The 27382-nt window shown below is 34.0% G+C and overlaps 1 protein-coding gene across 1 annotated transcript in view; it reads right to left on the bottom strand.

Moving 5' to 3' along the window:
• Positions 1 to 27382, bottom strand: part of LOC134281424 (transcription factor SOX-5-like) — a 49084-nt gene that overhangs the window by 12474 nt on the left and 9228 nt on the right. Inside the window, exons 2-9 of the mRNA XM_062763889.1 lie at positions 16580 to 17069; positions 15247 to 15283; positions 4740 to 5251; positions 4391 to 4559; positions 4110 to 4280; positions 3896 to 4001; positions 3611 to 3753; positions 3059 to 3261 (exon numbers count right to left, since the gene is read on the bottom strand). Coding sequence (XP_062619873.1) covers positions 3059 to 3261; positions 3611 to 3753; positions 3896 to 4001; positions 4110 to 4280; positions 4391 to 4559; positions 4740 to 5251; positions 15247 to 15283; positions 16580 to 17069 — 1831 coding nt within the window. The remainder of the gene's footprint in view (positions 1 to 3058; positions 3262 to 3610; positions 3754 to 3895; positions 4002 to 4109; positions 4281 to 4390; positions 4560 to 4739; positions 5252 to 15246; positions 15284 to 16579; positions 17070 to 27382) is intronic.

Genomic DNA, 27382 nt, shown 5'->3' with positions numbered 1-27382 from the left:
CAAAGAAACTCAAGTGAAAATTCAAGTTAATAATCAGTTTTATTTCATTACTCTGAATTCATAAAATCAGAATCATCAAAACTATAACTTATTAACTACAGTAGCTAAATATTGGACGTATTCATCTCATCTGTTGTACATTAGATTTGTAACAAAGAATATTATTGGTCAGTAACAAATTTCTATCACGGCACCTCATTGGTGACAAGATATTTGTTATTGTGACCTTTTTAAAGGTCACCGTCATCTACAGGAATATTTTGAGTACATATATATAGTATTACCACAATCATAAAAGAGTTTACCCATGAATATCATGTTCAGTAATGTTCTAGACCAAATGTAATTTGGCCAAAGCATCAAGTTAGTTAAAATAATCAATTATAAAGTCTTATACAGATCAGTTTTTATTTATTTTTTTAAGGAATTTAAGCCACACCAGTCTCCATCCCATATGAGAACAATTAACTACTTTCTTAATTGACTAGCATAAAACAAGCACTTCATGAGAGTTCGACCCCCTGCAGTAAATATGTACCAATTAATCTACAACTTTAAAAAAAAAAATACTCCAAAAAAAGAAATTTCAAAAATTTTCAAAACTTCTGTCAACAATTTTCTTCAATAAAAAAACAAAAAACAAAATCAAACATAACCAATTTAAAGAAAATAGCCTTGTGTGTAGCAATTAATAATTTAAGTTTTGTTTCAATCATATATTTCTTAGTAAAGAGGATTTCTATCCATTGGACTGTAATGAACACTATTGGGGCTACATAAAGGATGCACTCCTTCAATCAGCAGGTATCTCCGAGACAAATCATGCATATTCATTAGGGTACATTCTCAGATTTCATTGGAAGACTACTTGTGTCATGTGACTTCAAGAGACATGTCATGTGACTTTACAATACAAAAAAAAATATAATACACAAGAAATAAATTCTACAACATAAAACAAATATTGGCACATTATATCATTGTTGGTCAAGTTACTCTGTGTTAGTTCCATCTTCAAATGGGTTTTAAATTTTTTTCATTTTTTAAATTTGGATTGTGTTTACAAATAAATATATTAGCAAGATTTAAATACATGTATCTACAAATTAACTGAATGACCAAATAAACTAAATTAAGTTATTTGAAAGATTAAAAAAAAATATTTTTAAAATGAACGCAATTTGAAACTATAAAAATAAGAATTTCTACAAGCTGTATATTCCTTTGTATTATGGCAGCTGATGAGCAAATATGAATGTTTAAATACATCAATAAAAGTCAACAATCCCTTTCTCTGAGTAATAATAAAAGTTTTTTTGTCAGCAGGGAAAATTACACCTAAAGTACACATAACAAAAAAAAGAGAGAGGGGGATTGACTGGGGACTAAAGAAGTACATTAGGAAGTTAAAGAGTAAAATCTGAGTCTGCCAAAAGTCAATCAATTTAATCAACTTCTTTATTATCCCACCAACCCACTTCATCAAGACATCTTAATAGCCTTTACTTCTGACAATGGGTCGAATTGACAGGGGCATATTCCTTAACTTTGTGAAGAAATCAGGAGGATTAACACTATTCTTCTCTTTATCCAAATCAAGGATTTCAAGCTTAATAAATCATTGTTAATGTGTGTTCAGCCTTAGTTATTAACAGTATTCCTGTAATGTGTTTACAAAAGTCTGTATGCTTTGAAAAAGGAAGCCCAAACAAAATGGCACATAAAAAAAATTATTACTTGCGTCTTTTTTCTGACGTGGGTAGGCTCCCGAATTAATTTGCATGTCCTTTTATGCCAGTTAAAATACAGCACAAACAATTCGTTGACACTTAAAGATGGTAAGATTTATAATAAAATGGACTTAACCTTCAAATGTCTGTCGATGATAAAACATTTGAAATCTCATTTCAATTTCTAAAAAATGCATATGCAATTTCCAATACCACAACTTGAATGCTGTTTTTGTGTTTAAAGTACAAAAGGGAAAAAATAGAACAAAAAAGAAAAAAAAAATCAAAACTGAAAACTTAGGTCCTATAACAAATTTATTTTCATAAAAAGGGGGACAGATGTCTAACAAAAGATGCAGAAAAACAAGTTAACTGAACAATAGGTATAATGTCCTGGCATATGAAAAATGCACCTTCTCAAGGAAACATGAACAAAATGACGTCAGGAATTCTACATTGTGTCTACAACACGCCCTGGTGAAGGGGAAAAAATAAGACAAGAGAAAAAAAAAGAATGGATGACAATAAAATAAATTGGACCCTGAATATGTGAATAAGCAGTTAATAGGCAGTGCATGAACATGATGGTTTTGGTCCTGAATTCTATTCTCTTCCATGACTATATTTCATATGTATATAAGTAAATATATATATAACACATTAATAATAGAATAAAAAATATCTAACATTAATAATAATTAATAACATTATAGTATACAAAATAATTGTCCCAACTGTGGACGTCGTCATAGCAACCTTTATCCTATACAAGAACCAAGCACATCCTCTATATTTAGCGCGTGAAGCTGTCATTGCTAATTTGTACAAACGGTCAGCACTAATTACACAACAACAATATGTGAGTACATTCTTCTAGCATTCAATTTAAACCCTGTACTTTGTCTAAGGAACCGGCAAAACATAACAAAATTAACATATAATTTTACACCGATACTTTAACTATCTATACACATTTTACTTGCAGTATTTCTTTCAAGCACCAAACTGTGCTGATTCTGACTTGCATAAACATGCATTACATAAATTTGCGTAGATGTGTGCACATGGATACATGCCATCTCTCTCAAAAATGGAGAGACGTTTGTTTAAAATGTCTGGACATTTCTTGTTCAAAGTCTCGCTGGATAGCGTCCCTATGTACACAGTATAACAAACATACAAACGGCATCACATATGAACAAAGTTTGAGAAATGCTGCCATTTTTTATTTTGCCTTCTCATGTTCCTCCTGGAGGTTGTGCAGACTATGACATTGCCGCGTGAGGATGACCAATGCTGGCGTTGGAAACGTGATTAGAGTAAGGCGCGGAATCGAGACTGTTGTCCGAGGATTGGTCCATCATGTCACTGAGCTCCTCGTCACTGCAGTTGTCAAGGTCATCTTCCTTGTTGCTAGGGAAGCCATGATGAGACGCCCCGTTGACCCCTGAACTGTCTACACTGGAGTGAATTCCATTAGGGTGGAGAGGGGGTCGAGATGGATCAAAGGATGAGGAAGAACCATTCTCACCTAAATCAAAATAACAGTTCACGTTAAGTGGCATATTGGTCAAGTACTCCACAAGCTTCATAAAATCCATTCTTGTGAAGTAAGCATTCAGCCTATACTAAATGGTTTGCAATTATACTGATAATTTTGATAATTATACACTTTTAACATAATGTTTTGGTGATGAACAGTATTGTCCACAAATCAATCATGATAATAAAATTTAATGATCATTTTGAACTTTGAAGTAAAAATTTCGGTCAAAAAACTGAAAAGGTTACAAGAACCATGGTACGTGTGAGCCTGATAATTAATTTTTTGGTAACTCTGATATTTTGCACTTTACAGAACACTTCTGATCGATACTCACCGATGAGTCCCTCAACGTAAGTGGTGTGGGAGTCACCATACCAAACTCTTCGGATATCTTGCCTTCTCGTCCTCATCAGGGCTTTATACTCCGAGATGCGAAGCTTTTTGCCATCCACAATACAAGTCCTCTTTGGTCGAGGCCTATAATTAAAATAAAAATAATTAAAATTCAAATGACTGTGTCATCAACACGGAACACTTTCAGACAGAGAGTTTTGAAAATCTAGTCTGTTAAGTGTGGCACTTGGAAAGTATTATTTTAATTTGTGAAATTTTAACTTGCCTGTAGCGGTAATCAGGATGTTTTTCCATGTGAAGTTTACTGAGGCGACTTTGTTCCTCATAGTATGGCTGCTTCTCTGCATTGGTCATGGCTTTCCATTTGGCACCTTCAAGAAAATAGGAAAAATGAAAAATCCATACAACACAAGATTCAATAAATTTCCACATCTCCAGTTATCTCCCTTATACCATTCTTCTTTTTAATTTTAGCTTACCTAAGATTTTGCTAATGTTTGAGTTGTGCATATCTGGACAGGCTTTTAGGATCTTCCTTCTTTCCTCCCTGGCCCAAACCATAAATGCATTCATGGGTCTCTTTATATGGGGTTTACCTACTTCATTCTTCTCCTTCTGGGAACGGATAATTTTAGCACCATACATTTTTCCTGATAAAGAAAATAATCGATCCATGTAAAAGAAATATCACACTCTATAATAAATTAGAGGATCCTTTTTAATTGATCACAGTAGAAACGACTTGTTATACATCTCCCACCTGATTGGCTGTCCTCTACCGAGCTGTCTGACCGTTCCTTCATGGCTGACATTGGGGGGAGGGAGGTCATGGCTGCATGGGAGTAGAGGGGTAGGGGGAGCCCTGGGAACACAGGGCTGGTCATAGAGTGAGACAGCTGACGGGCCAACACCTCCTGAACCATCGACTCCTGTAAAACAAAGGGGGAACTTCAGAATAAGACTACATTCAACCAATACTTGTGTACTTCTTGACTATCTCTTTTTATGACTGTTGCATCACAGTACCAAAAAAATCAACTCTAAAATTGTTAACTTTATCAATTTTCAAAGTTTCTTTTTTGCAAAAAATTTGATAAGTCCAGCATTACCTTGTCATGATCTGGATGAGATTTTCCATTCATCAGTCCTGGTGGTGTCATTCCACTCAGCATTGAGGTGACCATAGGATTGGCCATCATGAATGGATACTGTGGAAATCCAAGTGGCAGCCGTACACCTGGGAATGGTCCAATCTCTGTGGTTGGGGTGGTGACTGGGGACGCCACCTGTCTCTTGTGGTGGATATGGGCTGGAGGTGGCGTCCTGTTGTTCCCTTCATGTTTTTCCGGTGATCCGTACATCTCTTCCGCTTTCTCTAGTTTGTACCCTCTGGGTTTGGTCAGGTTGAGAGGGATTTCCTGATTCATGGCCCCACCCCAGCTGTGTGGGGAGGTGGCGGCTGGAGGGCTCCCCTTTCTGACTTTGGGCGAGGGCTGAGATCGAGGTGAACCGTGGTGGTAAGGGGAGAGAACTGGAGATAACTGTTGTGGTCGGCTGTCCATGTTGATGGGAGATGAGCTTTTGGAAGATGCATGAGAGATGCTTGTTTCACTGCCAGATACTGCAAAAAAATGAAATAAAAAACACTTATCAACAAAAGTCAAACAATTTTATTTGTCCTGCTTAAGTATGAGATGTATTCTGCATTGACATAAAATATCTTTTGTCAAATTTTACTATATGAAAACAAAGGGCATTTCCTTCCTTTTTGAAGAGACATAATGGTTTCTATTTAGTGTGTGGTCTGTTATCATACAATATCAACACCTTGCAAGTGGCCACTTAGAAGCGAGGGCCTACCAGAAAACCGTATTGTTATTATCTATTCTTGCCACTGAACTTGAAATATTGAGGAAGAGAAATGTGCATTGCTACAAAAGATTTTCCCAGAAAACTTATGACAGCTTCAGCCACAATAAAAAGCCAGTCGACAAAGATTACTCATTTTTATTTTAACTTTTCAGATAAGATTCTGGGGATTAGGGGTATGGAACATAGCAGTTGCTACATTAAACCATGATGACTCTACTGAAGGCAGGAAGCATCACACACACATACACTGTTATCTACTGTAAGAAATGACAAGCTAGTCGTAATTAGGGCCAGCAAAAACATGATGATTTTCTGCTCAGATTTTGGGTGTGAATACCAGCAATTGTGATTGGTATCAGAGAGCGATCTCCTGCACCATTTGTAGAAGAGAGGAAAAAACAATTTATTTCTGTCTGTGTTGAAGTGTTAACTTGACCTCTCTCGCTCCATCACTCAATCTCCACACTGTGTCAGAAAGGGAAATAACTCTTGTCTATAACTCCCCGGCTCTCAGTCATAAAGGAATCATTACAGTCAATCCAATTTATTCTCAGCATACCGCCAAAAAATCACATCCACTTTTATCAACAGTCAAAAAAGTCTGTTTATGGGCCTCAAAATGAAATTTTAATGTAATTCTCTATGTAATATGATAAAATGCAAGTTGGGGTAAAAAGAGAAATTTTTATCGTAAAAATATGCTTTTTCTTTTCATCTTGATCACAAGAATTTGGGGATCATAAAATTATGCAAGTGATATTTTAGCAGATAATTTTGAGAAGCTGAAGGACTGCAAGTAAGTACCCTCGTAAAAAATTGTCAGAAGATTTATACCTTGTCTGTAATCAGGAGACACCATCCGCTACACTAGATTCTGAATCTCAATAATTTTTGAAAGAAAAAAAATCTGCTAGAACTATCTCTCTTCTTTGCCAATTAAATGCTGGATTTCTATCCCTTTACTGCGTTTTCATATCATTCTTAATCTACAGACAAATTGATATTGGCAGGATTTGCTTCTCTTAACCAAATATAATCCATTCAGAATTATTTCACATTTACAGCAAGTTTTCTCAATGAAAATTTTATCAAAAAAACAATTATTCTAAATTTAATTTTACTTTTTTTTTTTAAAAAAAGTGTCTTTAAAAGTTCAAAGTTGAAAGAGATAGTTATAAATGGTGAATGATTAACAAGGCTAAAATTGATGACTTTTCTGTGTACCTTTGAGCAGTGACTTTTCTCTCTCTAACTTCTCTCTATAGGACATTCCACATCTCAGCCAAAAATCTGAGACATTCAATTGCAGCACACATCAAATGCTTTGATACTAATCTAATTGTGGTAAGAATTATAGCAAAGTGCTGAAGGGACCAATGTTAACCATTCAAGAAATTCAACTTATGCCATATTTCCACACATCAGTGCCTTGGCTCCTAAGATTGGCCACAGCAGGGAGCTCCTTTGCAACAATATACAGGGGGACTTTTCTTATGCATATCTATCTTTTCAATTTTACAGACAACTGATTTATGATTGAAAGATGGGAAAAAATGAGATTGAAAAGGAAAAAAAAAGCCGCTTCTTTTCAAAGTCAACATCACATCATTTCACTTGTGAAGTTTATCGCGGCTTTGATATCAGCAACAATGGGGTCAGGACTTTCCACGACAGAATTCACAAACATCTTATAAAATTTATGCGATAAAACTAAGCCCTTTTTTCCCCTTGTTGATGGAGATAATATCTGACTTGTTGTTTTGTTTTACAAGAATTCCTCAAATAAGTATAATCAATTTTTTCATCTGCTATCTCCTGCAGACAGACAAAAGGCAACTGACAATATCTTTTTCCTTCCCCCTTCTTTTTAAAAAAAAGTTCAAAATAGAACAGGGACTCGTTGTTTGAAATCGGTATAAAATCTGTATTTTACATGTTTATTTTCAGTAAGTTTCACTGTCATTAAGGGTATCTTTCCGCTGAAAATAGTGAACGATAAGACAATTATTTTGTTGTTCGAAACGGTAATAAAAGACAAAGAGAGTTTAACGTTTATCTTGACACATCCTGTCTAACAAAGTTTTGTTCCAATTTTTTTCCGAATCGCAACATAATTTATCAATAATGGGCTCAAACAATTGAAATATATTTTAGAAACTTATCAAATTTTTGCAGATATGTAACTATTTATAAAAATATTTTCCCCATTAATATGGAATCATTATTTCTGAATCATACTTAAGAAAAGGCATAGAAATATTTGATCAGAAATGTAAATAAATGTGAAAAATAAATTTTGAAATATTTATCATAACAAAGCAATGAAATAAACATGACCAATAAAAGATCTATTACGACTTCAAAACATGCTATTCTAATTCCCAAGAAATGAAAATTCACTGCAGGCCTGCGCATCCGAAGAAACGAAAGCAATCTTCAGACTCGGGGATATAATATGCCTGAACTGAGTGAAAACAATATCAACAATGGCTTTTTCTTCAAATTCTACAAATCTGGAGGCAATTTTCTGAAAAATTCTCTCCACATGCTTTGAGACCTTTCTGCTTTGTTCTAGGGATAATTATAAGAGCACATTAAGACACTGCATGGATTGTGTAGTCCAGGGCTTGATGAAATTATTATTAACTTCACATGTTGTTAATATTTTGAAGGGCTGTGACTGTGGCAAGTTGAATTCTTTCAAGAGACCCCCGCTCCCCACCTAACACCTGCTAGTTGTGAATTTGCCGGCTTTATAATTCATTATTTTCACAATGCCACCAGAAATTGATTAGCAGTCACGGTGTAGTTTAGTCAGCATCAAAGACACAGGGCAAATTAATTCTGCTGATGAATAGTTAAAAACGTAGTAAAAAGAAATAGACTCCAAGCTCATTCTGTTCTTTCATCGAGTTCATATATATTTAGCGAGTATGTTTAAAGTGTATTCAGTGTAAATACTTTTTTATTTTCTCTCTTGAATTATGATAGGCGAAATCATCTGAACAAAGAACAAGTTTGAGTTAATTGTACTTAAGATTTCCTGTTCCCATTAACAACATATGAATTCATAGCCATTTAAAATGCTCGTAATTTTCTTTTTCATTAGTCTCCAAATCTTATTTTAAAAAATTTCCCAAGCAGGAAATTAACTAAAAAAATAGAAATTGTCCTATAGTACAGGAACAACAGAATGAAACAATCAAAATCTGACAATTTTAATTTTCGGTTACAAGAAATAATACCCCTATCATTTTTATAGGGTAGTAATATAAATTTCGGTTTTGAAATTATCAACATATGTTCCGAGTTTTGTTTTGGTAGAAATAACAATTTATGAACCCAAATAAATTACTCAGAAGTGACTCCTGTCTTAAAAAACAATCGACCATCTTTTTTCCCTTGAGATCCCATCATTAACAAACAATGAAAACTCTGCAAGGAGCAAAAAAACCTCCCATCCCAAAGGTCGATTATGTGACTTTATACTCACTTTTTGTTTTAACTGCTTGAAAATGAAAACATGATAAGAAAATAAAACATGAGTTATGCCGAGTTCACCAGTGTCAAACCTGCCATAGAAAACGATATCTGCACAGATTCAAGGGCAATTCATGCCTCATTTGCAATCAGTTTCCATAAATTAATGAATTTGTTATGTCACTTTTTCATATTTGAAGATCTAAGAGGAAAAACAATTTGGCAGAAAAACTGAAATAATTCACAATGTATCACATTCTCCATTGATGCGGAACTGAGTTCTACACACGGCCCTCGAAAATCCCTCCTCGAGAGAAACACAAGACTTCTAAGATTCAATAATAAGTAATCTGACTTATTACAACTTACAATGCACCTGGTCCTTATGAATAATTTGAGATGGGAAAAAACAGAATTCTTGAATCTGAACAAATATTTCCACATCATTAAGATAACATTATCTTTCAGAAGATTTGATAATCTTATCAAATTTGGCGCGCTATTGTCGAAGTAAGAGTGTGTGTGGCTTTTGTTTTAGCCTTTCGATGAGAAAGCGGAACCAAATTTCTTTTTCAAACAATCTTTTTGCATATACTTATCACCATTTCAGATTTTTAAAAAGAGTTTTTCTTTCTTTTTTTGCGATATGACCACTTTCTGCAGGTGGGGAATTTTCGTTAGCACGTTTTTAGCTGATAATTGCTGCGGCCTTTTTTCATCCCTATTTTGTGCTCGTCAGAATGCTTTTCTTTAAGATGATAAAGTGCAGGAAATGATTAAACACTTGCTTAAGACACATGCCGCTAATTCTTGATTTCGTATGTTGATGGACTCGTAACCCAGGACAGCTAAACATCAAGTGTTGCTTATTATTCGTAGTAATATACTTTTTGGAGGTTTCCTGTTTTTCCAATTACAAAGATATTGTTGATTATGAGTTTTGATAACCACTCCACAGAGGCAACCAATTACTTTTTTGTGTGACTTATCATAAGATCTCTTAGACACCAACAATTTATTAAATATGTCACTGTCGTGAATTCATACTACTTCTTTCATATTTAATTCATTTATCACATTTATTTTTCCAAAGTAAATTTTTATTCATATATTATTTGCAAAAAAATAAAAATAAGTAAAAATTTCGAAAATTTAAAATATTATAATTTTTCAGAAAAAATTACATGGCTCATTCACTTCCGTTGAACAACATATTTCTCTCGAAACAAGAAAACAGCATGTTTATCGCTTTCCACTGTGAAGAAACAAAACAATAATATATTAGAAATCCCCATAATCCCCCTTTCATGATTACCAATCTTTTTTTTTGTTTTATGCCGATTATTAACAGTTCAACAAACACCAAAAAACCAGCTCATTCCGCAAACAATTTGCTTTGGCTACAATAGCTTGACTTCTCTCTTATAGCATGCTTCTTTACACCTAATCTTCATCAGAGTGAGAAAAACATATGGCAGAAATATAACAATTCCCCCTAATCATTGCAAAACCATCGGGCTGAAAGGCTCTGTGGGTTAGACAGTACTCTTCAAGCCTGTCCTCTTATTGTTCTGGGGCAGGAAAAACAGTTTTGGGGTGCACAAGAAAAGAAAATAATGAGGGAACCATAAGCCTTTGTACCCTCTGCCCCCAAAGACGTTCTGGTACAAATGGAGTTCATTGGCTAATTCCCTGGAACAGGTTTTCATAATCTCAGAAATAATTTGAGAAAACCATACGCTTTAAAAAAAAAGTTACATATATTGTCCATTGCTTTCCTGGCAAATAAAATTAAAATCATGCACTTACCCTAGCCATAAATTAAATCTAAATTTTACAAAAGCTTACAAATGTTCAATCTTAAATTTAAACAATTTCTGAAACAAGATATAATTATAATTTAAAGTGTTAATCTTTGTAATTTTTATTAGTATAAATTTTACAATATGATGTAACCATGAGAAAAAGATGTGAAATTTAAAGTTTCTGTACTTACTCAACATTGCAGCAATTTGTCACACTCCCAAAAAACAACTTGAGAAATAAAACCCCCTAGTTTTTGAAACTAAAATTTCAAAAGCGAATGAAAAAAAGCTGTTAAATATTGCATCTCCATGATGATTGTGCTGCGTATAACAATGGCTATTTGGAGTATCACTTTTCCCGTATCCTCATTGTTTTCGCCTTCCTTGTTAAGGTTTCTACTTCATCCAAGGCTGAAGCACACTGTATACAATAGGGGGACCTAATCAAAAAATCTCTTCAATCAAGGGGGTCAACAGGACACTGGGGATAAAATTTATTGTTTCCTTCACACAAAAAAAAGTTTTCTATTTTTTTCCCCTTGTTCTGAACACTAATGGTATCATCCAACCTCATTGTACTTGTTGCATTTACTGAAAGGACTAGGATTGTCTTGGCCTTTTTTTCAGCGCAGTATGGGTACACATTGTGTATTGTTTGGACCACAAGATGCTATTGTTATCTGGTCTATTGTTGCCTGCCCACCTTCATGATATTCCTAAACAAGGCACCCTACTGCCCAATTACCCGCCCCGCATTGTTCTCAAGTTGTCAGCCTAACTCCGTTCTTCAGATTATGTGACAGTCGAACTTGAGCAACCTTGTGTACCCTATCATCAACCAGTAAAGCAATACATCAGTTAAAACCCGATACCTTGCAGGTCTTTTAAGAGAAGTCATTTCCCCCTCCTTAGCGAAATCAAAAATTTCCACCAAAGATATCCTTAGATATAACATCGTGTATAATTTACCAGACTTGTAACCAAAAAAAGAACTAAAAAAATAAAACTTGAAACTTGAACCATGAAAACTTTTGAAAATCATTACATATGTCAAAATAATTGAAAAAATATTTAATGCATTTTCCTCAATGTGCCCAGTTTTTGAAGTGGCTGTGTAATATTTAATTATCTTTGGACTTTCCATTGAGATTTTCATGAGAGGACTAGGAAGTACTTTTTGGATTAAGGAACATAATGGATCACTGATCACCACCAGAAGGGGCCACTTTCTACAAGAGTGAGATCTACCAATCTACAGGCTGGGGAACCCCCAGGCATCTTGTTCATTTAAATACATCTAGTTATGAAACCATAAAAGAGATAATTTTTCTTCCAGGTTTTCAATGAATAAAAAAATATTTGATTTAAAAAAAAAAAAAATTTTAAAAACTTTCATTAATTATTTTATTAAAATAGAAAAAAAAAACATTTATATGTTACCTTTATCAACAATTTCTACCTAAACTTTATTTATTTTTTTTTTTTGGGGGGGGGGGGGAGGAGTAGTCATTATCATATATTAATTTGATACTTTTGGTCTCCTTATAACACCTAAAGCATTCACTAGAAAAAAAAGTTTCTTCTCAACACCAGTGCTATTTTGATAGAACAGTAGTGAAAGATCTTCCAGGTCAATTGTCATTCGGGTTAATCATAAAACAGTGCCTTTTCTTTTAAGGATTTTTTTCACTCGATTGTTTAGCTAATATATTTGGAATGCCACATAAGCATACAAAAAACAAAAAAGCATCAGTGTTTTTCTGCACCTGCACTTGTGCAGCATACTTGAAATCACAATGGCCATTAAAAGTTTGAATGCAATTCACATTGTAACAGAATATAAAGGAAATACTGTTTCCTTCTGTAAACTTCTATTGTTTAAACAAAACTGTTTAAAAAATTACCACGAATTAAAAAACATTTTCAGCTGCAGTGTATTGATAACTCATTGTTCAAAGGGCCAACAATCACAAGAATTGTTCCGATGGCCGATACAACAAATCCAATATTCATTTTTTGTTCCGAAGGACCCTAATATGAAATTTAACACAAGTGATTGCCATATTTGTTCACGGGACCTTGCTAAGCCCACGTAAAACAAAAGAAGGAGGCTGTTATGTGATTACAATGTGCCCAGACAACAATACAGGCATTCACGCAGGTCGTAAATTTCTCCTGCCTGGCATCATTACAATGTGTAAACGTTCCAGTTATGGGGTATTGTTTGAAGTAGACTTGGGGATATGTTTTGTAAAGTGACCTCTAGTGCAGCTACCCTGACCTCGGAAAAGTTTATTTCTTTCGAACCCGCCTCAGCTAAACAGAGTAAATGGAGGAGGTCAGTCGGGGAACACACAACAGAATTTTAATTAAAAGACATAAAACAGATTTAGATATCAAATCAAACACTAAAAAAAGTCCACAAAGCAGATGAAACACTGCAGAGGGAACTCCATTCTTTCACGAGCTTGGCCCATTTCCGATCTATCCATGTAGACCTTTCTCTCTATGTTGATGACTTTTCTATAGAAGTAATATATCGCCCCAACGGCACCTCTCAATTGAACCCACTACGGTATAATCAGGTATTCTGTAACATTTTATCAAAAGTAAATTCACTTTCTTTGTTGTTTGGAGAGGCAGAGATAACCTAAAAGGTTAGACATGCATTCTCTTGAACTTGAAATTTCCACAAAATCTAGGGAACACACAATGTAGCCTATTGTATGAATGATATTGATAAGGGCTGAAATTTTAGGTGCCAATGCCTTATCCATTGGTTCTAATCAATCGCAACTGTTTGGACATTGATAAAAAGCTTTATTCGTACTGTAGATTGGACAGGATGCAGAAAAGAAAAGGATTACATTTGCACCCTAAAATTACCAAATGCTCCCACTTCGGCTTTTCAAGGACCCATGGGTAAATTTTCGAGTACTCTTGAATTTAATCAAAGATTTCCACCGCTAGCCGCAGCAAATCTCTCTGGCTCCCAGACTATATCTATCTACCAGAGGGCCTTCTGTTTTGGACCTTGTTGACAAATATAATTGTTCTGTTGAAATGCTGGCATTACCTGACATTTCCTAGCATAACACAAAACATGTGGTCTATGCATTCACCCCTAGTCTCGCAAACAATCATCACTGTCAAATCCCCATAACAAAACTTCTATCTTCACATTCCCAACGCACTCAATTAGCATAAACCTTCCCCCCAAAAAATTAGTTTAAATCCATCTCAACGAAAGACAGAAAGAGAAAGAGTGAAAATGTATTTAAAGAACTCCATCTTTTTGACAATTCATTTAAAATTAATTTTTTAGCATTGTTTTGTTAAGGAGGGGAAGAGAACAAGCATCTGTTGAACACTGCTGGCTGTCTCTGGCAGTGTATTGTGGGAACGCTTGTGATGTGGGGGTCTTGCTCTTCTCCAAGTGGCATGGTTCATTTCTAATTGCCTTCCCTCACTAACAATAATGAGGCATCAAATACCTTTGTCTCTGTCAGATTTAAAAAAAACTAAATGCAATGAAACAATGATGAATTCCCTGTTAACAAATGCATGGTTAGAAGGAGAGCTAAGCTTTGTTATTTCCATGTGCTTTTTTTTTTAATTCGTAAACCTTTTAGGTTCTTGGAAGTTTCCCACAATAAAATGAGGGGGGAGAGACTGAATCCTCACAGACAATTAACAAATTTCAATTTTCAACAGTGTTGTTTAGGTAAAGAGCTTTTTGATGTTGTATAAGTTTCGGCCATTGACCACTCTGAGAAGTTCTATTTTCTTTATTTCGTTAAGGAAGGAGAGGGCTGGTGGATAATTAGTAGGTAATATCACGCAGATTTGTCAATGAGGGAAGTGGCAAGAAAAAACGGTTTAATCACCAACATTTGTTTTTATCAAGGGTGATCATAATTCTCCCCAAGAATCAAAATGACTGCAACACCATGGGTACGGAAGATTAAATCACTTACTTCAAAGACTGCACTAACAATCAACTATACTATCATATTATGATGCCCTTTCTTCAAAATGAATTAACTTTTTACCATTATTATTTTTTCCAAAACAAAGTCTTGAGCTGCTTTGAAGCCTGAAATATGGGTTGGACAGCTGAAGACATTATAGGTTGTTTCTCGTGTACCGATTTAGTTTGGCATGTCTATAAACACGATTTGCTTGAAAACCGCAAGACGCACTCTGGAACTTGCAAAAAGCACCCCTTTTTTAAAGAACAATGGAGGCTTCTTAAAGAACTAATTTTTCCAAGTCCTTTGTTTTTAAATTTATCATATTTTCAAAATTTTCATTTTTTTTAAAAATAAATAACTACAGTAAATAATCATTACGGCTCGTTCTAAACTCTTTATCTAAATTTTAATTACCCTTAAGGTAGTCAGCTGATATTTTGTTTTTTACAAAAATTGTAAAAAACACAAAAAAAAAGTTCACATACCTGGCATGTTCTTGAATTCTGTGTGGTTTATGGAACCCTGTAAAAAAAACCAGAAATTATCAATCTAATATACTCCCCTACCAGGAATACTAAACAAAAATCTTAAGTGTTTCTGGGTACATCTAAAATACTTGAACTTTAAGGATGTGGGCAAACTTCAACTGTTACTGTACAGTGGGGTTTTTCAAGTAACTGACACAGATAAACTATTTTAATTTATAAATTATCCAAACATTTATATCCTTAAAGGTGTTTTATTTGAAAAAAAAAATGCAACATTTGACAATGAGTTCAGAAAATTGGTTAATTGGTCAACCATGTAGAATATTTTAAAATTCTTACAATCTCATTTATATAAATGTTTTACACTTGTTGATTACCATTAGTTAAGTGAACTTGAAAGCAGAGAACTTGCAAAATCATTCTTATCAAATTCACAAATATACACACAATATCGATCAAGAATACTCTCATCCTCCAAAAGAAAAGGGGCATAACTGACACAAAAAAAATAAATCTAATTATCTCCCTTGATTAGAAACAATCACATCTCATCGCTAAATCTGCAGTACATAACAAGTTGGAAATGGGGGAGATCTTTTTCTTATAGTTGCCTTGTTTTCCTGATAATGCAGGAGTACCTTTCCATGTCGTTCACTTAACTTTGAAACAATCCAGAAAATCAGATAATTTGATGGCTGGATTAGATTCTAAACAATGGCTACAGTTCAATTATGAGTTTCACGGAGGCACTATATCAATTCTTCCATAGGACTGCTAACTAGCTTCTCTATATATGTATAATTAAAACCTTCTTTCAATAGTATCTACATTTTAGCAGACATGTCATTTTTTTACTTCAATCATCGAGAAAGAAGTCACCAAAAAACATATGCAATAAATTTAAATAATATCTGAAAATTTTTATTTTCATTTTTATGATGCTTATCATATGTTCAAGACTTCAATGTTAAAAAAAATCTGTTTCTCAAACTGATGTAGAACATATTGTTCTTGTCAAAACAAAGAGAGATCGTGATCACAAATGATCCAGCTTTCATCAATCAAAGGGGAAAGAGAGAATCGCTATGATTTTATAGTGACTCACAAGTAAAACAATAAATAATAACAGTTGCCTTTCTTTTTTACTCACTTTTTTTCTTTATTCTATTGTCTCCTCTGAACACAAGTTAGTAAAATACTTATATTAATTTTAAAAGAAAAAAAAACAACGAATGTCCAAATTGAAAATTGAGAAAATAAGTTTTTTATATGGGAGACTCATAGAGCTCATGTGAACGTCTCACATTATTTGTTTTAATGGCGGTCCTACCTGTTTTTGCGTGGACAGATCCTCCTTGAGGCTCTGTAGTTGAGCAATCATCTCGCTGAGTCTCTGCTCCTTTTCCTTCAAGCTTCCGTCACTCAGTAAAACCTGAATGCTTTCCTTGACTTTGTTGTCCTCGTTCATGTGGTTATTCTCGAGCTCCGAAATGTCCGATTTGGAGCTCAGTCGTCGCAGAACACTTTCCATGGATTTACGCTGCAGTCCCAGATTGGACTTTGTTGAGAGGTGATGATGAAGCTGATGAGGTGATAAGAGTTCCAGCTCAGTCTCTGAGTCCGAGTCCTGCCGCACACTCTGAAGAATTCGTTGTTTTTTACTCGGCGGCCGACTGCTGGATGAATCGGAGTCCTGATTTTCACTGTCTGATTTTGTCACTATGTGGAGACTGGTTTCAGTGTCACTGTCACTGTCTACTTCACTGTTGCTGTCTTTTGGCAGTTTGGTCGGAGTATTTTTACGTTTTGAAGACATACTCCTACAAAATGAAAAGAAATAAACACTTAGAACATATATATTGCCTTATCTTTTTAATAACTGAACAGAGAGTGAAAGGTGATGAAAAAAGCAACAAATTCAGCATATTTTGCCTAAACTGTCACCATATCACACTTTTCAAATTTTGATGTGAAAGTTGAAATCTAGGATGATCAGTTACTGTTCTTTAACAGCTGGGATGCAGAGGTTATCAAATCTTGAATGTGTTATAGTAAAATATGGAACTGCACTTATAAAAATTCCCAAGGACTTGTAGAATGTCTAACCATAAACAATGATTCTGGTATACAACACTTGCAGTGTTCTTGTACAAAAATCTCACAGTATGGAAATCTTAGATTAGACTTAGAGAACAAGGAATGATATAAACAAAAATATAGGCTTACACTCAGTTTTATTACAATTTCAAGTCTAAATTGAAATTGCTAACTTTCAAGGGTAAGATTTTTTAGAACTTTTTTTTATCAATGGTAGCAATGCTCTTTCAGTAAATACAATGAATATGATTATTTCTAAAAAAACTGCATGAAGTTTAGCACGTAAACCACTTCATTTCATTCATGATAGAAAAATCCAACAAATCTTAAAAAAAAAAAATTAGAATACATACACCTTGTTTTAAAAAAGTATATAAAAAAAAATTAAAATGTGAAATTACAAGTTTAACTTTAAGGATATCAAACCTGATTATTGGAGAGAACAAATGTCAATGCAACCCTCTGTATCACAGTGTGGCACAGAAATTAAACAAGTCCTTCCTCTCTGACAATAGACTAGGAAGTGTTTTGTGTAGAAACAAACAAAGGTGGACTAGGAGTAACACCTTGACTAACCTCACCGGGTATTATACATACTTCCTTACTTTTCCTTCAGTGCCTGGGGCCTGTACAAATGTATCTTTGTCATCTGTCATTTGATCTGATGTAAGCTACCTATTGATGATCATTACAATTTTTATTAACCATCTCATGAATTATATTTTGTGGCTCATTTAGAGAAAATCCAGACTATTTTGAGTCATTGGATGTAATTTGTGTTACCCAGGCACCAGTTGTCAAGATTTGATGTAATGTAGCATAGAATTTAGTATTCCTTCGATTTTCCATATCAAAGAATTAATTTCAAATTTTATCCACTCCAAATTTTATCTTCTCCTACACATATTTGGAAATACACTAAAAAGCAGAAAGGTTGAAATTCCGAAAAAAAAATTTGATGTATAAAATATACAAAATAAAACTTTAAAATTTAGATAATGCTTACAAACTTTTTTTTTTAAAAACATGTTTATCTTTTATTTATTCTAAATCTTTTTAAACTCGATCTTATCAAAAATCTTTGCATATATATATGCACATAAATCCATTTGTTAATCTTTGGCTAGTGGCTATATAACTGTGAAAGTACAATTTACAAGCGAGATGCTAATCAGTCAAATTAAAACCAATATTTTTACACGTTATCTAACAGTCTATGATTGGCAATGATGAATCAGGTGTCTGACAAGTGTTCAGAAATATTATTAGAGCAGCCTTCATAACTAGATGCTATGACAATCTCTTTTAATATTCACTCAAGATTGAATTTTTTTCTATTATTTCTTACAAATGTGGAAGAAAAAATTGTAAGAATCAACACTTCATGTGTAATTTTCCCCCTAAATCTTTACAAAAAAATATACATAGATGGAGTGAAATCTATTCTCTAACCAATTGCCACAATAATAAGTTTCATAAGTTCAAGCCTATTTTTTTTCACCTGCTTGTCCCAAAATAAGTAGTAAATACAGTACCCCTATAAGACAGATATACCTAAGTATAATTGATTATTCATGATCTCTGTTGTGATGGGTTTGATGGACATGATGGATTTATCCCTCTCTGTTCTAATAATGATCAGCAGTTATTCATTTTACTAGCCTGCTAGGTCAAATTCATTAGCTTTGTGGTATATGTATATCTACTTCTTCCTCCTATTGACAAGCTCCCATATGTTATATAAAACTTCTTCAGCAATTGCTCATAACCCGGTGTAATAATTAATACTAGTCCAACAATATTGCACAAGTGTGCAAAAGTATATCCCTTTTGTATGGAATGCGAGGAAAATGCACAGTGTGTTTTAAATTAACCGATATTTTACCCCCTGTTATTTTTGTGTTCAAATTCAAATATTTAAAATACATTAACTGATTTTTGAATTATCATTTTTTCTCTGATTTAAATCGGCCACATTAAAACTTGTCAAGAGTGGATCTCATTGGTAATTGACTATAGCTACTCTTATGCCTTTTAGTAAATCAAAACTGTATTATTAAAATCCCGAAATGGCATTGTTAAACTTTTTATAGCATGTGGTTTGACTTTTAGAAAGCAATTACATGTATGCAAAATGTAGGGAAGTGAAAATGTTGACAAGGATCATAACACACAATACATTTAAAATTTATTTCTAGTCCAGGGTTTTATTTCATTTTGAATTTCAACAACAAAAACATCTTTTATTGTCTATTTCTTACGCAATTAAATCAAAATACGCAATGCTGAAAATCCATTCTTTTTATCAACAAATGCCATAAAAATCATCAGCTATTAAAATATAATATCTGTATTCAATGCTCATCATGTTTATTTGTTCAGTAAAGTCAAATGGAAATCAGTGTTTTTAAATTTTTAAAAACTTGCCAATTTTATTCACAGGCAGAAGAAAATGGCATTTTCCTAATAGGATAAAGAACAATAAAAAGGAAATTTTTATTGAATTTATCACCCAACAGGCGCTATTTTAATGTTCCTCTAATGTAGGCCTTAGGTCACATTGTAAACTTGTTGATTAATTTTCTACATTAGGAGACTAGATTGATTGGCGATACTTATCTAATATTTAACACTTATAATCTGTTATAACATTATGGTTACATGAGAGAATGGTGTTCCTCTTGCAGCCATTGACATAACTGGCCATGTTCGCCAGGAAAGACAGGCATTGTCGCAAGACGAAAAAACTGTCAAGTCTCACGACTTCAAAAAAGTCCCGAGCAGTCCTGACTCTCCTCAGAGCCGTGACAAGATTCTGGCATTTTTCTGACCAGTCGTACATCTGTAACGACATCTTGTTTGTTCTGACAATCTTTTTTTGTCTCGCGCTGTTGTATTTTACAGAATGCAGGAAGGAAGAAGGCCAATGCAATGTGAAGACTTGGCCCCCAAAATAAATATCCTTTTGTAAATATGACAATATTTGTCTACAGTAAACAGCACCTTTTTAGCATAATAACCGAGGATTGCACCTCCAACACTATGGGCCTCTCAGACACATGTCAAAGTGCTTTGTCACGTAATTACAGTATTTATCTCCTAAATATATTAACCATATGTACCCCTCAAATCCCTGCTTTATTATTGCTGACAATAAATAAAAGGACAAAAGGTCTGCTGAAAAAAGAAAATGGTGAGCAATCTGCATTATTTCCTTTTCATCTTTTTTTATTGTTGCTTTTTTCAAAAAATTGTGGAGACTGAATTCTATTGGGTGGAGACAAACTGAACAATACTTTATAATATTTAATGGAAAATAATTTTTTCCTTGCTTTTCAATTCAAAATCTATCTGTCTTTGATGACCTAACTAGAACATCCGATAATATCAATAAAGAGTAAAATAAAATAAAAAATTTCAATATATCTATAAATAAATAATTTGACAAAAAGAAGAGCACCCGACCATCAGGTTATTTTGTCTCCATTGCTCGTGAATGAGTTTCAAAATAAGGATTACAGATGTTGTGGCGAGATCTTCTCCCCATCTTTAGAGTAATCAGTGACAAGCCAGGGATGAAATTGTCTCGCTATGATCCATAAAATGACAAGCTCTTGTACTTCACAAAAATGTTCAGGCACAGAGAAATATAAGTATGCCAAAATGAAAAGGAAAAGAAAACGTGGAAAATTTTCGTGAAAGTGTGAAACCTCTTTAAAAATACGACAAATTAATTTTAACTTGCAGCATATAGATTAATTACAGCCCTCCACAGTTTTTGGCAAACAGCACATGAGGAGTTTGTTTATTTTATACATAAAGATGCTGCATACACTAATCTTGACACCAATTTGATGGCTTAACGAGATTAAGACCTGTTTTTTAACTCGACTGATGAGCCTCCAACCGTTGGCACACTGACAGAATTGGGTGGGAGGGCAATTGTGCATTCAAATTTTAATTGATATTGTTCTATCAAGTTTTTTCCTACACCACCCAAGAGATGTGCCTGCAGCCACAGAGTTAACAGTGGTATTGGAGGAGTCACATCAAACGCGTCAGGGGAAGGAGTAGACATAATAATGAACGACAAATAATGTGTCACAACAAACACTGAAGTGTGCTGACAAACGGAGCTCGTTATCTCACCTGCTCAGGTGTGTGTGTGATGGAACAAAAAGAGGATGCAGAACTTGATGCCTGCAAGCTCTTCTCCATTACATAAACACATTGTCAAATTATCTTCTTTTTTTTAAATTTCAGTGTTTTTCTTTGATTTTTTTTTTTCAAAATTATTCCCTCAAATTCATTTGGAAATTTTTTTTTATAATAAAGAAATATTTTCTTTTAAATTTTTCTGATTGAGGGAATAAGTAAAACTATGAATATTTTTTTCCTTTTTCTTTTAATTCTTGATTTTTTTCTTTTGAATTCTAAAATATACTAATTCTTAAATATACTAATAATTAGCTATTTTCAGAGAGAGGGGGAAAGAAAGAGAGACAGAATTTAATTCTACAGGTAATTAAAATTTCTAATATCTCTAATGACAAAATCATCCTCTCTTTATTTTTTTTCTACTTAATAATTAAACAATAACCAGTATTACCATACCAGTACAAGTACCTCTCAACAAATCACATTCTTCAAGAGATAGGAAGATGAAATCCTTGTGGGTTTTTGAAGAGATAACAATAAGATCTTATGGTCCCCCAGCCAGTGGTGTACTTTACCGGCCGCGTAACAATGCTAGAATTTCATACAACTATTAAATACAGATAATCTATATAATCATAAAATAATTTAGTCCACTTTTGAGCTGACCTCCCTTCAACACATTCGTGAATCAGCTAAAAAACAATGGGGTGTCGAGGAATATAAATAAATTTACCTGTTCTTGACAAATGCTATCGGCTAATTTTAACTATTACAATAAAAGAAGCAGAAATCATAGAACAATGCTAAGTAAGAAACAAAAAAAAAAAGAAAACTCACCCAATTCAAGGCAAATAAAGTGTTTCTTGACATCAATATTTCCCATGAATAGTCTTCGTGAAAAAACAAAAGACTCGAACAACAATTGTTAACAAAAATAGGTGAAAAACATTGAATCCTAAACACGACTAAATCAAACGGCAACACCTGAGAGCTGTGCTAAATTATGCTTCACCTATTGTTGAGAACTTCTAGAGACAAAGAAAACATCCATTGTGCCTGGTGTAAAAATTGTAGGTGGTTAAGTTAGGTTATACATTGATCAGTATCCAAGATCTTGGAGGGGGGAGGAGAAAAAATTGTAATCCAAGAAATTTTATCCCCCAGGAGGATGGTCGAGAGAGAAATGGTCATTTCATCATTTTTCATTTTATTTCTGTCCCCACAAGAAGGGACTAAGGGATACCTTGACATTCAAAGCCTCAGAGCCATTGTCTTTATCTTGACTATGGTCTGTCAGTTACAATTTTCCCATTCATACAGCAAAATAAAAGAAAAAAGTGATTAATTAACTTCTTCACCTTTTAACCTTCATTCAGTGTTCTTTTCTTTGTACCATAGAAATAAAAAGTAAAGTAGAAAATACTGAATGGATAAATCCACAGAAATAACTTGCAATTTGTTCTGTGTAAATTGATTTTTTTTATTTAACAATACATAATACAGTTAATTAATAACTTAACATTTAATTAAGGATCTGAGTGTGTATTCATTTAATCACCTAGCTCAAACAGTTGATCGCTTTTGCTTGATTGTAATAATGACAAGTGCCGATTACAGCTGAGGCATTATTGCACTAATTAACTTTTGATGTTTCACATGGATGATCGGGTAGCCAAGTGTAAATTATATTCTCAGACCCATACATCCCTGTGGAATTAAAGGATTTCTGATTGACAATTAAAATACTACATTGTTCATCTAGGTGTTTGAATTCTTCATCAAATTAAAACACTGTATTGACTTTTTTTCAGCACATTTAATGCAACATTAGATGCAATTGTAGGGAATTACTTCATCCTGAAAAGTGAGGTCTCGATCAACGTAAGTATTGGAAATAACAGGATTAGGCTGCGATTCTGAAAGGAACCCGACTGTGGCTTTTTGACAGGCAGAGAATGAGGGAGTCTCTGTAACACAATACAATATTGGTGACAAAACAATAGCTAGCCACACCATTGAGTGAGAACTGGAGCCCCTCATTTTGGGATCGATCCCTACATTTAATTATAGATTAGGACCAGTCTCCTCTGCTTCTGTGACCAATTATATGCGAGCAGGGAGAAGAAAAAACTGTGATTTCTATTGAAATCCTCTGCCCATTGTCGCCCAATTTAGCAGAAATTAGACTGGAATGTTTGTGGTCTAAATGAGGCGCGTGCACTGCGAGGCCTGCTTCTTTGAGCAATTTATTGGTCTGTCACATGAATTCCTTTGGATCAGGCATTATATCCTGAATTATCAGAGAATCCCTAACTGGGAATGACAATACAGAGTAGTCAGAAAGCTCAGCTAAATTACCAATACAATAAAACATTCAACATCATCTCACGGAGAAATGTGTTATTGTCCCAACAACTATCTCTGCAATTCTGTATAAATTCTGCATTCTGTATACATTTTACTACAGATTTCATTTTTATTTTAATTCTAATGCAGAAACTTTGATAATTTGACAATATTACCTAGATTTTTACTTTCATTTCTAGATCTCTTTCCAAATAAAAGAATAAGTGAATTTGAATGTCATCCAAAACCCTCAACAAATTTCATTACATCTAAATTCATTTTTGGTGCATGTATGAGAGCATTAATTTTTACCACCAATTTAATTCTGAATCAAAGGAAAAAAAATGAAAATAATAATACAAATTTTTAATTGTACTTCTCTTTCAAAATGAAGAAAAAAAAGAATCTGTATTTGTTACTAAATGTTTCCTAACAAGAAAATTTGGTTCTCTTTAATCAGATACTAGATATATGGTGAAAAGACCTGGACAGGAGCTGAGTTATCATTCCACCATCAGTGTCATGATAGACAAGACCAATTCCTGACAAGTAAATTATCATTCCATAGAACAAAAGCAGGAAATGATGAAACCAGATGTTACTAATGAAGAGAAATACAAAGACAGGTTGTTGTCAAATGAGTGACCCATTCCAGGGGGGCACAAAGCACTGCTGACTTCTACAAGTTTGACTATCAGGTGTAAAGTGATTTTGATGAGGATATTAATCAACTACTGAATACCTTTCCAGAAAAAGTTTTTTTCTCTTTCTTATGAATTATTTCTTCTTACTTTGTTAACTCTTAATAAATAAATATCATATTTATATTAATCAAAATAATTTTTAAAAACTTCAAAAAATTTTATTTCTTAAGAAAAAAGAAAATTCTTGTTTTACTTTCTTTTCAGAAAAGTAAATGCTGCAAAATTATCAAGAGTCATAACAATTTAATACTGACTCATCTTTGCATATTTAAACCCCTTAAAACTGACTTATTTCTAAAAGATGGTATCAATTAAAATCTAGTTCTGAAAGAAGAAAAAAAAGCACTTAACAACAGGAAAAAGACTTACCGATTGCCAGGGACTTGTATCTGCTGCATGTTGGGGAATAAAACCTCCATTCAAACAATTCCCTTCCAATATTACAAAAAGACAAGGCATAGCTGAAGACAAAAACAACTTTTGTGTATTGTAATATATGTCCTGCCTCCTAGGGCCTGCTTAACCAATCAGCCTCACTCTCTCAGCATGAATGATGGATAGTAGAGAAGCTGAATCTACGCTTGTTTACTCACAAAACCCAGAGGCACAAAAGGGTACCAGTTTAACATCATTATAGAGAGCAAATGCGAAATGGTATAGTACGAGAGAGAGAGAGAGAGAAAGACCTCTTGATCGCTAAAACCCAATGACGATATAGTTTCACACTCTTTAGGGGCTGATAATATCAATGCATGCAGTATGAAAGCAACCAATTATATAAAAACACTTCTGTCAAATAATTATTAGTCTAAGTTATAGAGGCAATCTACTTAAATAGTACTTGTATGAAGAGAGAACAAGCCAAGAGCAGTCATGCAACATGCTATATGGGGAAAGAAAAAAAGATATGGTCAACCTCAGAATTTGGGAGAATGGGTTAAAGGGGTTTGATAATTATTTTCTGTGTCATGGCTGTCCATGCCAAAAGTCATTTTTCTTTAGGAAACAGAAGCCAGAGAAGTATAAAATATAAACAGATTAATGTCTGAGTGTTTGACAGAACTCATTGGACTGTTGAAACAAACTGACCAGACAAACATGATTCATGATGAGGAACCAGATACACTGAAACAAAACCTATATGTTTTTAAAACTGAATTACTTTTTTTTCATAAGAAAGTGGGTGTGAGCTTGCATGAAGACTCTGGGTTCCTCTTCTTAGTGAAGAGGCTGAGTGAAGAAGAGGCTGACCACAATCTTTGAAGCAAGCACCTGCAGTAAGGGGAGAAGGAACATCTTCTAGCACCTGTCAGAGGGGGGCATTTGGTGTTGCACAAACAAAAACAAAACAGCATTACATTAAATATAGCAGGCCAATCTGAGCTGACACCAAGATTAATGATCTAAGGTATTAAGCAGTGAATCCAGGGGCCCCAGAGATTAGCTAATTACCGAGGAAAAACAAAAAGATTTTGGACACAAAAACTTGTCCTTGCTCACTGATTGCCTCAGAGAACACTGGCGTAATGGGCTGTGAAAGCTCCCCAAATTTTTGATGGATGGCCTCAAAGATTCCCTTGTCACTCAGAATCCAAAGCTTGCTATACTGTAAAACTTTCCTGTTTCCATACCCTGCATTTCATATCAAATATTCATAACCTTCGTTTCCTTGAATACTATTTCAAAAATTTCAATCATTAAAAAAAAAATTTGACCAACTTAAGATGGAAGAACAATTAATGCTGCTTGCGTGGGGATTGTATTGTAGTCTCTATACATGTAAAGCATGTGGGTCAGCATGTACTCTTCCCCTCGTTTTTCTCACAACAAGATGATAGCAATGGATAAGTAATCACCTTTATTTCAATTCCATGAAGATTTTCCTCATCAATATAATTTTTACTTTTTCTTTTATCAATATTTTTTTAAATTGCAGATTTACTAATTTTATATATCTTGCAATATTCAAACAGATGTCAAATAATCAGGCCTTAAGTATTGGCTCACACGAGGGATCATATCAGATACAATGTGGTACTTTTTTCCCCTTCGTCAAGGTGTCCTCAGAAAAGGTGTGTCAGATTACAAAATCCCAAAATACCATCACCACAGTGAAAAAAACTTTTCAACAATATCCCATCTATCTTATCTAGGATTTCAATATGGCTTTTTGTTTAAAGAAAGCTATTGATCAACACAAGGAGCACTGACTGTTATCAAATCATTGTTTAAATCAACAAGTTTTCCACCATGTTTTCTAATATGAAGTACCCTGTCAGCCTGACAACAAATGCCTTTGTCTGTATGCAAGACACACTGTCTGGACGCTACCTACCCGACAGGAAGCATTTCCAGTTGGCAGGAGAGACAACGGGCATGAAACAAGGACCACTGAAATGAAACAGTGCCAGTTTCAAACTGTTCCAACTGACCTTGACATCCAAAGGAAAACTGTGACCTTGACCTTTGACCTTGCAAACAATTTTGCCGAGAATAATATTAAAAAAATGTAAATGAAAAAAAAATTGAAATGGAGTTTCCAAATCTTCCGTTTCCAACTTTTCAGCAGAAAAGGCTGTGATTTCATTTCTGATCCCACATTTCTTCATATACAAACTCTGAAATATTTTCACACCTCTGGGCAAATGACTATTATGTCAAGCATAATGTTTAATATTACAGGAAGCATTATGTGGTTTGAGCTAAAAGATAACATACAGATATCCCCTGAAGCAGAGGTAGAAGAATAAAGAGAGGAAACTCGGATATTTGGTAAGGACTGTGATTGCTTCTGACACTGATTGGTTGTAAATGTAGAAAACACTAGA

Source organism: Saccostrea cucullata, unplaced genomic scaffold (assembly GCF_032062105.1).
Source record: "Saccostrea cucullata isolate Sc308-1 unplaced genomic scaffold, CSIRO_AGI_Scuc_v1 ctg588, whole genome shotgun sequence".
Classification (NCBI taxonomy): Eukaryota; Metazoa; Mollusca; class Bivalvia; order Ostreida; family Ostreidae; genus Saccostrea; species Saccostrea cuccullata.
The sequence above is the reverse complement of the archived record's forward strand: the minus strand, read 5'-3'. Positions and strand labels throughout refer to the sequence as shown.